General features: G+C 55.0%; 1 protein-coding gene across 2 annotated transcripts in view; it reads left to right on the forward strand.

The window, feature by feature from the left end:
* FKBP9 (FKBP prolyl isomerase 9) overlaps positions 1-14,181 on the forward strand; it is a 33,584-nt gene extending 19,403 nt beyond the window's left edge. The window contains exons 5-10 of one of the 2 annotated variants that reach the window (XM_027863902.1): positions 1,957-2,146; positions 2,968-3,113; positions 5,008-5,194; positions 11,296-11,441; positions 12,571-12,734; positions 13,082-14,181. In XM_027863902.1, the coding sequence (XP_027719703.1) occupies positions 1,957-2,146; positions 2,968-3,113; positions 5,008-5,194; positions 11,296-11,441; positions 12,571-12,734; positions 13,082-13,258 (1,010 nt within the window). In that variant the 3' untranslated portion in view covers positions 13,259-14,181. Of the gene's footprint in view, positions 1-1,956; positions 2,147-2,967; positions 3,114-5,007; positions 5,195-11,295; positions 11,442-12,538; positions 12,735-13,081 lie in introns of both variants that reach the window. The other variant, XM_027863903.1, reaches the window with a different exon arrangement.
* Positions 14,182-15,703: the final 1,522 nt, after the last annotated feature.

A 15,703-nucleotide genomic window follows, 5' to 3' on the forward strand; every position in this document is an offset into this window, starting at 1 on the left:
CTCATATGCTGCAGCCGAATTCTTCAGCTGGGGTTTCAGACCTCCAGGCATGACCCTCTGCAAACTTAGCTAGGCTAGGCAGGCCCGGAGGTCACAGACTCCTCCTCCTCCTCCATCACTGACCCCCTACTTGAAGCCTTTCTCATTGGGGAGGGCCCGCAGGGGCTGGCACCCAGCTGTCCTCGGTTTGGGAATCCAGGAGCCTCCCCAGGCCCTGATGGGGCATCAGATGCATGTGTGCAGGACACACAGCATTCTCGAGGGTGTGTGTGTGTGTGTGTGTGTGTGTGTGTGTGTGTGTGTAGATGGAGCGCCCTTCCCTGACCCCCCAGGACAGAGTTGGATGTCTAGCTCAGTACTTTAAGGACCAGAGGTTTGGTTGGCGCTCTGGCTTTCCCTGCATCTGGGGGAAGGTGAGGCATGAGGCATGGTGGTGGGGCTGCCTCCGTCCAGCTGGTGCCCATTCCCTGGCCCCACTTCACCAGATGGGAAGGAAGATTGAGGAGTGTGAGGATGGCAGGTCAGTTAGTTTGACATGGTTAAGGGCTTAAGAATGTTTTGTTGATTGATTTTTACAGCTAGCAGCAGCCCTCAGTTCTCCACACACAGGGGCATCCCTGGGAGGATGGAAGCCCCCAGAGGTCTTTTGTGTTGGCATGGTGCTTGGCACACCTGCATCATGATTTTATTGGTATCAGAAACTCCCTCCACCAGTGCTTACTGGCTCCTGCTTGGCAGCTTCTGGCCCTAGGGAGAGACACAAAATTCCATTTGGACTTTTTTTAGTCAATGAACATTGTTTAAAGAGTTAATTACAACTTTCTTTAGGGCTAGTAATTTTTCCTAGTCTACTATAGATGAGAGATGGAGTTTTGCCTTTTTCTTCTGAAAAATTGAAGGTTTTTATAAATCGCAATTTCCTGTAATTTTTCTTTTCCCAAGCCTTCTTTTTTTAAAATTTAATTTAATTTATTTTTTTTATTTTTAGGCAGTTGGGGTTAAGCGATTTGCCCAGGGTCACACAGCTAGTAAGTGTCAAGTGTTTGGTCTGAGGCTGGATTTGAACTCAGGTCCTCCTGACTTCAGGGCTGGTGCTCTATCCACGGCGCCACCTAGCTGCCCCCCAAGGCTTCTTAATCATCTGTTCTGTGCTCAGAAATTTGACCTTTAAAATATTTATATTTTATTTTTTCCCAATTACATATAGATAATTTTTAACATTCATTTAAAATTTTTTTTGAGTTCCAGACTTTCTCTATCCCTCCCTTACCTCCTCTCTCCCTAAGACAGTAAGTGGTTTGCTATAGGTTATATATATGCCATTATGCGAAACATATTTCCCTCTTATCAGTGCTCAGAAATTTGGAATGTGCTGCTGCCTTTAACGTTTGACTTATGTTGTTGAAAGCCATCTGGAGTACCATAAGATGCACACACCCATGTGTGTCTACCTGTGTGTGTGTGCACACTCACACTCCTCCCTGTGTTCCCCCACAGTCCAGGCCCCTTCTCCTCTACCCTCTCCCACCAAAGGCTCTGGGCCTCCTGGTCTAGATTTGGTCCTGGGGGCCTGACCACCAAGCAATTTGTCTCTATTGACTCCCTGGAAATCTGCTTAAAGCTTAGGCGAGGTTCAGGCCTGGGGTCCCCACACCAGACTCCCCCTTGCAACAGGGGCGTAGGCTAAGGGACCGCGCATAAGATGCAGAGCAGTCAGGGCTCACATAACCCATCAGCTTCCCTACCGAAGGTCCTGTTTTTATGTGCTGTCCCCTAGGAGAAGGTAAGCCCCTTGAGGGCAGGGCCAGGCAGGGCCCACTTTGCACCTCCCCTGTGCCTGGCATGCAGCGGGCACCCTCCAGACCTCGACTCGTGGCCTTAGCACAGATAAGAGGCTAGATCGGGGAGGCTCCGGGGATGTCCTGGTGTGACGCCTCCTGTCTAACGCCCCCCTAGGTAAAGACATTCCCGGGCAGGCCTCCCTGGTGTTTGATGTGGCCTTGCTGGATTTGCACAACCCCAAAGACAGCATCACCGTTGAGAACACGTTTTTGCCAGAAGAGTGTGAGCGCAGAAGCCGCCCTGGGGACTTCCTCCGCTACCACTACAACGCTTCCCTGCTGGACGGCACCTTGTTTGACTCCAGGTAATACAGCGGCCGTTAGGGACAAGGTCTTCTGCTGGTCGCTGGGCTGGTGTCTGTGGCAGCTTCCCGCAGGGTCTGGCTCAGCATCCCACGTTGTTTCACATCCTCCCTCTTTGTGACCTTGGCTCTGCCCCGAAGGGTTCACTTGCTTTGCTCCCAGCTCAGCTGTTCGTTTCCCCCCTCTCTGCTTTTGCCCCGGCTGTGCCCCCTGCCTAGAACGTAGCTGCGTATTGCCCTTGGGATCCCTGAGTCTTTGCACATCCCCACTGTCCAAGCAAGCCCTGCTTGTGCCGAGTTTCCCTTGGGCCCCACTTTGGGGAATGGCCTTGATGGAAAGCCCCAGGTTTATCTCTGAGTGAGTGAGGCTGACTCAGTCACCATGCTAAATTCTCATTTTTCATAGCCAGTATTGATCTGTTACATCCTTGAAATCGCGTCCCCTTGTGGTGCAGTGGAGAGAGGTTTGGAATCAGGGCCTGGGTTCACATCCTGGCTGCGTGACCCTTGGGCGAGGCAGTTGCCTGCCTCCTGGCCTTGGCATGCCCTCTTGTTGGAGGCTGGGCCTTCCGTCTGGTCAGTGCTGAATGAGGAGACTCGGGACCTGTGTTTGAGTCCTGGGTCTGACCCTGACAAGTCAGGCCCCTTCCCAGGGCTTCATTTCCTTTACCTGTAAAGTGGGGGCGGGCCTCGAACTTGATTTGGGGGGAGGGGGGCAGGCACCTCCCGGCTGAGCCCTGTGACCCAGGAGTGAGGCAAGCACCTCCCCTGGTGGGGGGAGGGGAGATTTTTCCCGACCAGGCCGGTTTGTGTGCGTCTTTCAGCTATTCCCGGAACCGCACGTTTGACACCTATATCGGGCAGGGCTACGTGATTGCTGGGATGGATGAAGGTTTGCTCGGCGTTTGCATCGGAGAGAGACGCCGCATCACCATCCCTCCTCACCTGGGCTATGGAGAAGAAGGGCGAGGTGAGCTCCCCTACCCACACACTTGCCCCGAATCGGCCCACGTCCTCGGGCTGCTAGTGGTTGTATTTCGGGAGTTAAAGGGCGTAGTAAGCTGCATCCCAGGTCAGAACGCAGACACACAGAGACCTCTTGGTCACTTCCCCTCTGCACTTCCTCTGGTCTGGCCACAGTGTGTGCTCCATTGCCCATCTCTGGTCTCCATGCCTTTGCCCTGGCAGTGGCCCATGCCTGGAATGCTGTCCCTCCTCACCTCTGCTTCTCGGCTCAGCTCAGCTCCCACCTTTTTCAGGAGACCTTTCCTGGCCTCCCGCCGCTTCCCTCTGAGGTCACTGTGTGTTTACAGTGTGCGTGCCTTGGGGTACCTGCTGACTCATGGGGCATCTCTCCGATTCAGATTAGGTCAGGATTTCTGTTTTCTCCTTTGCCTGTCTGGTGCGTGGCCCAGAGTAAGCACCTAATAAATGCTGGCTGATTGATTGATTGCTGGCAGTCACAGGTATAAAGGAGGAAGCGCTTCTAGGCCACTTCCCTACCCCCTCCCCTTTAAAAAAAATCAGCTGAGCTACATTTATTAAGTTCCTGCTGTATGCCAGCCCCTGTCCTGGGTGCTGGAGCACAAAGACAGAAATGAGACAGGAGAAGGGGAAACTGTTTGCTTGGGATTTCTTCCCCCACTCCAGATGATTTTCAGGTGCTAGGCAGAACTCGATGAATGATTATGTTTGCTCCAGGACCTTGGCCTGCTGCAGCAGGCCCCTGTGGACTCCTCCGGCTTCTGCCTGTCTGGCAGCCTCGCCCGGCTCCCTGTTGCTAGGCGATGAGACCAGGGATGCCTGTAGAAGCTCTTGGAGCCCCTCCCTGTGCCCTCCTTCACTCAGGTCCTTAGCCACCCTTTGGAGGATGCACAGCATCTGTGGCCCAGCTGAGCCAGTGGGGAAAGGTTCTGGGGGGCTGGGATACTTGGGAGTCCCCCTTTACACTGAGGTTGGGGTGCTCTAGCACAGTTCCGGGGTGGGGAGTCACACCAGATCCAGGGTCCTGGGGTTCCTGGCTGGGCCTGGGGGCAGGGGGAGGGGCTGCCTTTTGGGGGGGTCAGCTGGGAAGGGAGGCGGGGTGTGGTCAGCAGAATACTTTCATTCCTCCATTCACTCCTTGCTATAACAGGGTCTTGGAGTAAGGAAGACCCCGTTGGCTTTCCTCACCCCTAGAACCCACCCTCTTCTAGTTTTCCCTGTTTCTGTTGAAACCCACCACCCTTCCTGTCCCCCATGTTTGGAATCTCCGCGTCATCCTTTTCCTCTTCCTGTTTTACCTCCTCCAGAGTCTACTCATCTGCCTCATCTTGTTGATTCTGCCTTCACAATCTCTCCACTCCAAGCTCACCCTCTCCTGGCCCTCGGCTTGGATTTCCTTCGGGGGCCTCCTCCTTGGACTCCTTGCCCCCAGCCTCTCATTCTCCTCTCCAGCTCATTGATAGCTGCCCAAGTCCCTTCACCTCAGCCCATGTCCGACCACGTCTCTGTGTCAGTGAACGCCTCTATGATGTGGCTTAGGCCTCCCCGTGGAGGCCGATCTCCCGTCACTGGTTTCCATCCAAACTGGCCGCTTTGGGACCTTGACCTTCCCCTCCTCCTCCTGTCCCTTTGTACAGAGCAGGAGTCCCAGGAGGCCGGGCTGCCCCCCCCCCCCCCCACCTGCACCCGTGAGAGCACTCAGCGTCCTTCAAGGCTCTGCTTCCAGGCTCCGCCAGAAGCCACTGCTGACGTGCATGTTAAATGTCCCGGGTCCTGCTGACCTGTTGTAGCCCATCCCCCAGGAGAACACAGGCCTCCTGAGGACAGGGCTGGGCCTGGCTCTGCTTCCACCCTGACATACCATCTCCCTCTCTCTGTAGGCAACATCCCTGGCTCTGCCGTCCTGGTCTTTGACATCCACGTCATTGACTTCCACAACCCTTCAGACACCGTTGACATCACTTCACGTTTCAAGCCGGACAACTGCTCAGTCCTGAGCAAGAAAGGAGATTACCTCAAGTATCACTACAACGCCTCCCTCATGGATGGCACGAGGCTGGACTCCACGTGAGTTGGGCCCCGGGTCCAGAGGCCCTGGGGGGCCTGGGGAGGGATGGCAGAGGCAGCCTTGTTCTGCAGGGGCAGCGGGGCTCTCGGGTTCCTGGGGTAGGTTCAGACAAGGGAGGCGCCCGTGGCCTTGGAGGGGGACCCCTTCCCGTGTCTCAGGAACGGCGCAATGACGAATGTGATGTTGGGTGGATACGGAGGGTTTCTGTCTTCTTCATCTGGCAACAGAGACAGCAGGGTCTGAAGGGGGGGAACTGCCCAGGAACCAGCCAGAGCAGGGTTTGGGTCGTGCCCCCGATCCTCCAGGGCTGGGGGACCCCGAGCCTTCTGGGGCCAGCCCACAATGAGGCAGGGAGTTTCCTCATTGGAGAAATGACGGGTCTAATCTTTGTCCCTGCCCTTCAGGAACAGTTTTATCGGTAGATGATGGTTCTCTCTCCTGTGGTAAATACATATCCATGCTAGTGTATTTATCTGTACATGAATATGGGAAGGGCCTGAGTCCATCTGCATGGAAAAGTCCGTCCTGCCCTACAGATAGCAGCCCATCTGCAGGAGCTGTCCAAGGCAAGGAGAGGCCAATGACTTGTCCAAGGTCCTGTAGCTGTTCAGAGGTGGGATTTGAACCCAGTTCTCACCCATTCTCTTGGGTGCATTTGCATGTGTGCCCTTGGGAGCAGCATCTTCATGTGAGTCTGATTCTCCCGTCCTCATCTCTGTGCCCAGGAGAGCAGCTGAGGGGGACGGTGCTCTCTCCTGGAAGCGCCCTGCCGTGCCCCTCCCTGCACGGGCCTTGGGGCTTTTCAACCTGTCATAGTCCCTGAGTTTTGACACATGATGGAACAGGGGAGGGGAGCATCGAGCGTGGCCCCTTCTGCCGCTCTCCCCCCCATTTTGTCCAAATTGCATTCGCTAGTTGTACTCGGGCCCTCTGCCAGAGAAGCTCCCCACGCGTGTGTGCTGATGCTGCACTGTTTTGTGGGCGTAGCAGCAGCGGGCATCGATGCGCCCCCCCCAAGGTTTTCAGATTGATCCTCACAGCCGCCTGCTGAGGTGGGGAAGACAGATGAGGAAACCGAGGCGCAGAGCTTATGCTCACACTGGGGTGCTTCTCAATGCCAGGGCCACCATTCTTTCAATTCACCTCCCTGCCCCTCAAAGTTGGCCTGAGGCACTCTCCACCAGCACCCCATCATTCCTCAGGACATAGAGTCTTGGAGCAGCCAGAACGAGGGGTCTCACCTGCTGCCAGTGGGTGAGCTCGTTGGGGAAGGAGGCAGGGAAGTCATGGCCGTCTCCCCAAGAAGGCCGAGTGGCCCCGTGTTTGGGAGGACGCAGGTCGGGGTTGGGCCTGGTGGCCGATGACGTCCTTGCCAGCGCCGTGGTCCTGGGGAGCGAGCCTTTCCTGACAGCGGGGGTGGGGCGCCCCCTTTCCGTCTGAGCCACGTGTCGTTCATTCCTGGCATCCTCAGAGGAGGCTCAGTCCACAGTGACTTGGGGTTTGTGACACCATTGTATGTAGCTGGAAATATTAGGATGAGATGCATTCACTGAGCTCTTGCTTCTTTGGGGCTTTAACTTTTGTTTTTTAAAAAAAATGGAAGCAGGGCCTGGCCTGGTTGTTTTTCATGGTTAGCTGGACACCAGGGCAGCAGTGCCTGGTCCTGTGACAAGCAGCTCGGAGAGCGTGATTGGATGTCAGTGTTTCAAAGGAGACTCCCTTAACAGTAGAACTTAGATTTTGGGAGAAGGCTAAAGGTAAGAGGAGGAAAGACCTGAAGTCAGAGGAAATAAACCGTAAGAGAGCTGATGCAAACGTGTAACACTAAGAGCATTTCCCTGTGGATTAGTGGTCAAAGGATTTGGAAGAAGCTTTCCCCAGATAAGGACTGCAAACTGCAAATGACCAGCACCCAAGCAGAGTATGGATTAAAATAATTCTGAGATGACTCCTCGTACCCTGCAGATTGGCCAAGGGGACAAAGATTAATTTGGGGAGTATTGTCCTTTTTGTCACATTGGTTTGGTCTGCCCATGAGAAGTTAATAATTCCCCAGTTGTTTAGATCTGTCTTTATTTGTGGGAAGAGTCTTTTGGAATGTGTTCATGTAGTTCCTGAGTGTGTGCTGGCTCACAGACTCCCAAGCATTTTATCCTGTCTGCAGATGCATTAGATGGAGTTTCTCTTTCTAGCTGTCCCTGCTGGGTTTTGTTGGCACTCCTCTGACATTCGAGCCATGATGCTGCGCAGGCACCCAGTCCAAGGCCCTTGTTTCGGGGAAGGATGTGCTGGCCTGGCCAAGAGGGCATTGCACGCCTTTGAAACAATTAAATGCGGTTTGAACTCTGAAGAACGTAGGTTGATTTAGGCTGCAGTTAGCCTCCCTGTCTTCCCAGGCACAGGAGGGACTGTCCCTCATTCCCCCTGTTCTCAGGCCCTCTCTTTGCAAGGCCGAGCAGAGCTCCCAGTCACGGTGCCCAGGGCCACCAGCTCGGCATCATTGCCCCTCACAGCTTCTGAAGTCGAGACTTCTCCAGGCTCCTGAGGGTTGTGATCTGTGTAAGTGGACGGCTGGCTTGAGCCAAAGTCGTTTTGATTCCTGGGCTTTTTTGTAAGGCCAATTCTAGCTCTGCTGGACAAAAGCCATCCTGTGGGACAGGTGGCCAGCCATAACTCAGGAGGGCTGAGGTGACGACCTGAATTGCGGAAGAATTAGGGGTGGCCTTGTGATTTCTTTGGCTTGGGGGGCTCCCGGCTGAGCAGCCTGTCAGCCAGCGGCAGGGCCCACAGAGTTTCTGAGGCCCATTTCAACATGATAGGTTTCCTCTGCATCCTCTGTGTTTGGCTTTATGCCTTTAAAATCAGGACTGAGAGACAGGGAAGCCCCCCTTGCCTGAGCCCTAGGTCAGTGACTCACCCAGGGTCACTCGGTCAGCACGTGGTATGTAGGACTTGGCCTCTGGTCTTCCTGGCTCTGGGGCCAGCTCACTGGCGCAGCTCTCGTGGATTTCTGCTTAGTTAAGCTGAATGGCATTTCTGTGCCACGTCAAAGCTCTCAAAACGTTTTACCTGATTGCACGTAGTTTGGGAGATTCAGAAGCAGGACTGGAACCCAGATCTTCCTGACTCCAGCCCTCAATCCACGATGCCCTACTGTTGGGATTCGCTGGCCCTGCTCAGGGGCTTTGTTCTAGCCACAGGGCACATCGCTCCGCACCCTTGGATTTTTCTGTGAGATCACACACGCACACACACACACACACACACACACACACACGTACACACGTACACACACGCATGTGCACTGCACACATGGACACACACGTGTGTGCACACATGCATGTGCACACACACGCTTGCACGCACACATGCTCTGTCAGCTCTGCTGTAATTCTTTCATATGTGACATGTTTGTAATGTAGTAAAAGAAAGCAAAGTCGTTTTGGGCCAGGAGGAGGATGGTGCGAATGAGAGAGCTCTGCAGCCAGAACTGACGAGAGAAGGAAAGGACAGCGGGCAGCGGAGGTGAGCAGGTTCTGCAGATCCCTCTTGGCCAGAACAGCTCAGCTCCTGTGTATGGCGTGAGTCCTCCCATCGGGGGATCCGGGGTCTGCCTCCTTCCTGTCTCTGACCCTCGCCTGGCTCTCTAACCCCCCTTGGTAAACGGGGTCCCTCAGACCTGTTACCTATCTCAGAGGGGGGAAGGGAAATGTTTTGGAAAGCTTAAAGTACCATGTCCCTGGGGCCCCCCTCTGAATCTTGACTAGAACAGTTGCCATGGACACAGATGTCATTGCCTAGTGGAAGGAAGGAGAGAAGGGAAGGAAGGAGGGAGGGAGGAGTGAAAAAAGGAGGAGAGAAAGATTGAAGGAGGAAAGAAGGAAGGGAGGAAGGAAGCCTTTATTAAGCTGCGTGCCAGGCACTGTGCTAAGAGCTTTAAAATGATCTCATTTGGTCCTCATGATAGCCCCGGGAGGTAGATGCTAATGGGATCCCCATTTTACAGCTGAGGAAACTGTGGCAGACAGTAGTTAGGTGACTTGCCCAGGGTCACACAGCTAGGAAGCGTCGGAGGCCATATTTGAACGTGGGTCTTCCTGACGCTAGGCCCGGCCCTCTCTGCACTGCACCAGATTGGTGCTGAGCTCTGTGCCCAGACTGGGCCTTGGAAAGCAGAGTTGGCCTGAGTCTGGGAACACATGAAATTGTTCAGCAGGTTAGGTGATGCCTGAGCTTACACCCCAATGGTCTAGTGTGCAGGAACCTGAGGTTGCCTCCGCGTCACAGTGAGGGCTCAGAGGGGGCTCCTTGAGACCAGGCACCACGAGGTCATGGAGGACGTTGGGCTCGCTCCACCGAGTCCATAACCAGTCAAAGGAGCTTGGCCTGACCATCCCCCGAGGAAAGGCCAGAGGCCTGTTGTCCAGTTTTGGATGTCCTGCGGAGCGTGTCCATTAGCACTGCCGATGGACAAGTCAGGCCTTTGGGGAACTGCCCGGCAATGTTTACCTCCAGCATTCTGCCCCTCTTGTGTAGCTGTGAATCTGTGCATGAGAGATTTTGGAGGTCACAGGAGAACAGTGGTGGGGTACATGGGGAGAGGCGGCAGAGGGCCATACATGCTGCCCAGAAGACCTGGAGGAAAGGATGTCATCGGAGAAATGTTCAGTGGACAAAGATGGCGGGCTGGCCCCCCAGCATGGGAGGGAGTGCTGGGCTCCTCTGGTGTCCTTGCCATGGCAGGAGAGGAGGAGGAGAAGGAGGAGGGCTCCGCCATGTTGGGAGGGATGCTTGGCTGCGTCACCTACAGTGCTGGGCCTTAGTGCTGGCTGTCCCCCAGGCCTGGGGTCCTCCCTCTTTTCCCCCTCCTCTGTCTCTTGGCTTTCCTGGCCTCCTTCTAGACTCAGCTCTGACCCCACCTTCTGCAGGTACGATGACCTCCCTTGGCCCATGACCACTCTCTATACATCTGGTTATTTACATTCATTCGTTCAGTTAATATTTAGTAAGCCTCTGCTATGTGGTAGGCACTGTACTAAGCCTTGGGGATACAAAAAGAGCCAAAACCAGCCCCTGCCCTCAGGGAGCTTGTGCTCTAATTTACATGTTGTCACTTCCATTAGAATCCCCAGAATTCAGCATGGTGTCTGGCACCGAGTAGGTGTCTAATAAATGGTTGTTGAGTGACTGACCAATTGGAGGGACGTGCACATTGTTCTGAGGGTCTGGGGATGAGGGATAGGACAGCCAGCGATGAGGCAGCAGCGTGAGGTCTGCAGCACTGCACATGTGCACTTACACTTGAACTTCACGGGTATTCTTATCATTCCCATTTTACTGACTGGGCAGCTGAGGCTGAGAGAGGTTGTGTGACTGCCTGGAGACACACAGAAGGAAGGGCCAGGGGCAGGATTTGAATTTGGATCTTCCTGCCTCCAATGCCAGTGCTCTCCTCATTGTGCCCTGGCTGCACTGTGAGGCTGGCAGCCTTTTCTTGCTTTGGGGGCTGAAGAGGTATGGTTGTAGCCTGAGGCAGGCAGGGTGTGTCCTGTGGCCAGGAGGCCTGGGCACGTCCTGCGGGATGCCAGACTTTCAGTGCTAGAGGGACCTCCATCTGTCCAAAAAGGACCACCCCCCAAAGCCCTGTGTGATGAACCCCTGAGGCCCAGCCCTCTCTTTGCCCCCTCACCTCCCCTGCATGACTGTCGTGTTCCCCAACCCTGAGCCCAAAGCATAGGAGCCTGGGTCACTGACTTAGACGTGATCTAGGCCAGGGCCACCGGTGCAGAGCCCCCCCTGGCATTGGGGGCATCCCCTGGCCCCTATGGCACAGCCTCATGAGATGGCACTGAGGCCCATGCTGGAGAAAAGGAGGAGGGAGCCCTGGGCTTCTGCCCATGTGCTTGGGCCCTGGTCTCCTCAGGGGAAGGGGGGTGTCATTGTAGGAGCAGGGGGCCCCAAATCAGGGGGTTAGCTCGGTGTCGACTGGGTCTGAGGACAGCGTCACATACAATGACGGAGGAGTGCTCGCCGCAGAGTTGGATTTTTTGTTAACAGATTTACAAGTTGCCAACATAGAATATTCTGTTTCATTTTTCAGACTTAATTTGGGCAAGACCTATAATATCGTTCTGGGATCGGGACAGGTTGTGCTGGGGATGGACATGGGGCTCCGAGACATGTGTGTGGGAGAAAAGCGGACGGTCGTCATCCCCCCCCACCTTGGCTATGGGGAGGCTGGAGTGGGTGAGTGAAGAAATAGGAGGTCATCCCAGTTTATCACTTTGTTCATTCCTTTCTGAAGGCGAAGGGGGTATTATGTTTAAATCTTAATTTATTTTCCATTTAAAATTGAAAGTAAAAATATCTAGCACTTGGTTAAGATGAGTTTTCTGAAGCCTTGCCCTGTAGATGCTGTCGATGCTGGCCCTTTGAAAAAAGAGTGTGTTCAGCTGAAGCCACAGTCCTGACCAGCTGCCGGGGTGCAGGCAGTCCTGGGATCCCTGCGGGATGCCATGTGGCCAAGCCCCTCTCATGCCCAGAGTTGTGGGTCCATGACCATGGAAGGCCTTTGGCTCCCAAACATTCTCTATTCAAATAACAAATCCTGGAAGATTGAGGCCTGTTTGAGAATGGCCCCATGAGGTCCAAGCCATGGCGCCCAGGAGGGCCTGGGGCGTCCCTCTTGCTGGTTTAGGAAGGTCGTGTCCTTCTGAAGGAATGCCCTAGGTCTTCGTGTGATCCTGTTTCATTAATTGGTCTGTCAGAGTGTAAGCACCTGGGGGACCAGGCCTGGTCAGTTAGGCCTCATCTCTCCAGCACTTAGCATGGGCCTGGTACCTCACAGACACTTACCAGATGCCGCTACTTGTGGGGAACACAGCTTAGTAGGTGGAGTTCTGGGCTTGGAGTCCAGAAGATGTGGGTTTAGACCTGGCATATTTATTAGCTCTGGGACCCCAGGGAATCCACTCAATCTCTGCATGCATTTGGCAGCTCTCTGGGACAGAGATTGGTTGTGATTTGCATTGGGGGAGGGGAAGAAACATTTATATACAAATATATATATACCTACTATGTGCTAAGCACTTTTATAAATATGATCTCATTTGGTCCTCACAACAACCTTGTGAGGTAGGTGCTATTATGATCTCCATTTTACAGATGAGGAGACTGAGGCAGATAGAGGTTGTGTGACTTGCCCAGGGTCACACAGCTAATAAGTGTCTGAGGCCGGATTTGAACTTGGGTCTTCCTGACTTTGCTATAAGCTACCTCAGCTGTGGAAGGAGTTTCCACACCAGAACTTCCTGTGGCTGACTACATCTGTGCCCCTGGGGCAGGCAGTCCTGATGGGGCCTCTTTGTTCTCACAGCGGGAGAGGTGCCAGGGAGTGCCGTGCTGGTCTTTGACATTGAACTTCTTGACCTGGTGTCCGGCCTGCCCGAAGGCTACATGTTTATCTGGAACGAGGAGGTGTCCCCCAACCTCTTCGAAGAAATCGACAAGAATGGCAATGGAGAGGTTGTTCTGGAGGAGGTAACTGGGTGGGCTGCCCGTGGGGGAGGCCTCCAGGGCCGGGCTGTAGCCTGCTCCATGCCTGGATGGCGATGCTGACAAGGACGTTTCTCTTGTCGTGAGACCTGAGTTTGCCCTTGGCAGCTGTCTTATGGGACCGAGTAGGAGGAGAGCGGTCCCTCTGCCGTGGGCCGCCTCCTCACCTAGGCCTGGAGAGCGAGAGCCACCCCTTATTTTACAGATGAGGAAACCGAGGCTCTGGGAGCAGGGTTTGGCCCCAAGCTCTTGTCCTCCCACCCGGAGGGGTGGGGCTCGGGGGGGCACATCTGTGGCCACAGAACAAAGGCCCCCCCCCCTTTTCTCTGCAGTTCTCAGAATACATCCACGCCCAGGTGGCGTCTGGCAAGGGGAAGCTCGCGCCCGGCTTTGATGCGGACATGATTGTGAAAAACATGTTCACCAACCAGGACCGGAACGGAGACGGCAAAGTCACGGCCGAAGAATTTAAGCTGAAGGACCAGGAAGCCAGACATGACGAGCTGTGACCGAGTGAGAGGGGCCGCTTTGTCACCTCCACGGCACGGCTCGCAGCTCGCGGCTGGGCATGGGGAGGAGGGCCCGCTGAAGAGGGCATCAGCCCCCGAGTTCTACTGTGTAAAGACTGTTTTGCTTTTGTTTTCTACCTTCCAGTTTCTATTTGTTTAGAAGTTTCTCTAGATGTATAAAGTCAGCAGAAGAGAGCCCCTTCCAGGCCATCAGCCAGCCCCCCCAGAGCCTGGAATCCCGGTCCCGGGTCCCAGAGAGTCTGCCCGCTGCCGTCCCCTTCGGCAGCCCCGTGGCTTCCTCAGTCCTTACGTCCTGCAGGTCAGGCCGTCCTCTCGTGGTCATCCAGTGATGGGTGGGGAATCCTGGGGCTGGAGTACTCTTCCCCTGCTCTATAGAGCAGGGCTGCTTCCCCCCTGCTGTGCCCCAGCCCCCCGGAAGCCGATGGACCCCTCCTCACAAGCCTGTTGTTAAATGCACAAGATAAAGTCCAGGGATGACAGAGGCAGCCGATTCTGGGGAGACGCAGGTATCAGTGTCCCCCAAGGCTGAGTGCACGCTTCCGATTGCACCAAGACTTGGGGGACCCTCGGTCTAAGCTCACAGACTCCGGCCGCCTGCCGGTGCCCGTCTGTCCGGCGCAGGAAGCCCTTGGCCCTCACGCCAGCCTGTCCTCATTAGCCGCTTCTCTTTGACAAGTGTGAATGATTCCTGACCCTTCTGCTGTGCCCGCCTCTTCATCTCATGGAGTGAGATGCCCAGGTATCTCATCGGGCGAGAGCACTGGCCGCTGCCACTGCTTCATCTGACTGTGTGACGGCGTTCTGTCCCAGTGTAGCTCGAGAGCAGACCAAGAGAGTGCTGGGCACGGGCCGTGCCCCGCGGGCTCAGGACAGATTTTTTGTTACATAAAACAGTGAACGAAGTTCTCTGGTGGCTGTGTGTCTTCTTGGGAGGCCTTCTGCGACGGGGCACAATCTGTGGGGGGGCTGAGGAGGGCGAGGACAGAGCTTAGCACAGAAGCCCCAGGCACGGCTGTGTGAGGTGGGGCCATCATTTAGCCTCCCGGTGGCCCGGCATTCCAGAGGGCACAGCCTGAGCAAAGGCGCGAGGGCAGGAGAAGGCAGGCCCTGTTCTGCAGCATGGGGGGAGTCTGGAGAGGGGTGAGCCCAGACCCTTGGGCCTCCCGGTCATGGCTCCCGCAGCCTCTTTCCGTGTTCATTGTGCCCCGCCCAGCACTCTCGGCTGGCTCTCTCAGTTATTACGATTGGCTCGAGATACTCAATGGAACCAATCAGAGTATTTGTGTAAGGTCAGTGAGCAGGAGCCCTCTTCAGAGTTGCTGAGCCCTGGAAGCTTGGTCTGGAACTCTGGTCATTTTGGTTCCTTAGAAAGCAATGAACAAAGCGTGATAAAAAGGAACAGCTAAGAGACTTGCTCCTCTGTGGGGTTTCCTTCCAGTGCCCACGGGAGGGGGCATCCCTTCCTGCCCCATCCTCGAGGCCTAGCTCGCGGACCCCATTGCTGCCTGTCCTTCGTTCTCAGGGAGGGAGTGACGCCGTGACATGCAAGGGCATTGCACTTAAGGGAGGCAGGGCTGTGCAAGGTCACCAGCCTCACCCTCTCCTCCAGAGCCATCCAGGTCCAGGGGCCAGATACGGATCAGGACGACTGGAGACGGCCCAGGATGCAGTGGGAGACCTTGGCCTTTTTAAGCTAAAATCTTTCCTGGGTCTCACTGTGACTTAAGCAGCGCTCATTCGCGGCTCCTGGACCATGTCTGTCCTTCCTTGGCCTTTGCTTCTGCCCCGCCTCCCCCCAGGCTCCGCCACACTGAGTCATTGAGGGCTGTTTGGTGCTTTCTCCCCCTCCACAGTGAGCTCTGTGAGGGCAGGGAGGCGGCCTCACTGATAGCCGAGACCTTTTTGAACCCGAGGACATCGTGTCTTTGGGGTTATTTTGTAGGATCCCTCGTTTTACAAATACAGAGACAGGCCCACAGGGAGGAATGGCGCCCAGTCTGGAGGAGAAATGGGGCTTGGTCCCGATGGTCTTCACTCCCCTGTGCCACATGGCCTTGTTTAGTTTCCCTCGTCACAGCGCCTCCCACCATGCCCACTGTGCCCACCCGTGGCCACTGTAAAGCTCTCTACAGATGCCAGCTCTTGCCTAGCAGGGTGAACTCGGACCTTGCGTGCTCATCACCAACTCAGCCTCTCCGTTGGATCTGGGTTTCCCAAGATATTACCCTTAAGAACAGACCCTGGAAGTGGGCTGTCAGCCTGGCTCTGCCCTTTGCTGGTAGGGTGGCTTCCTTCCTCCGGGACTCAGTTTCCTCATCTATAAAAGGGCCAGATGATTTCTAAAGTCCTATGATTTTCAGGCCCACAGTTCAAGTTTGGAATAAATAGGATATTTATAGAATAAATAGGAAACTAGGTGGAGTG

Source organism: Vombatus ursinus, unplaced genomic scaffold (genome assembly GCF_900497805.2).
Source record: "Vombatus ursinus unplaced genomic scaffold, bare-nosed wombat genome assembly UNPS02014773.1, whole genome shotgun sequence".
NCBI classification, from domain to species: domain Eukaryota; kingdom Metazoa; phylum Chordata; class Mammalia; order Diprotodontia; family Vombatidae; genus Vombatus; species Vombatus ursinus.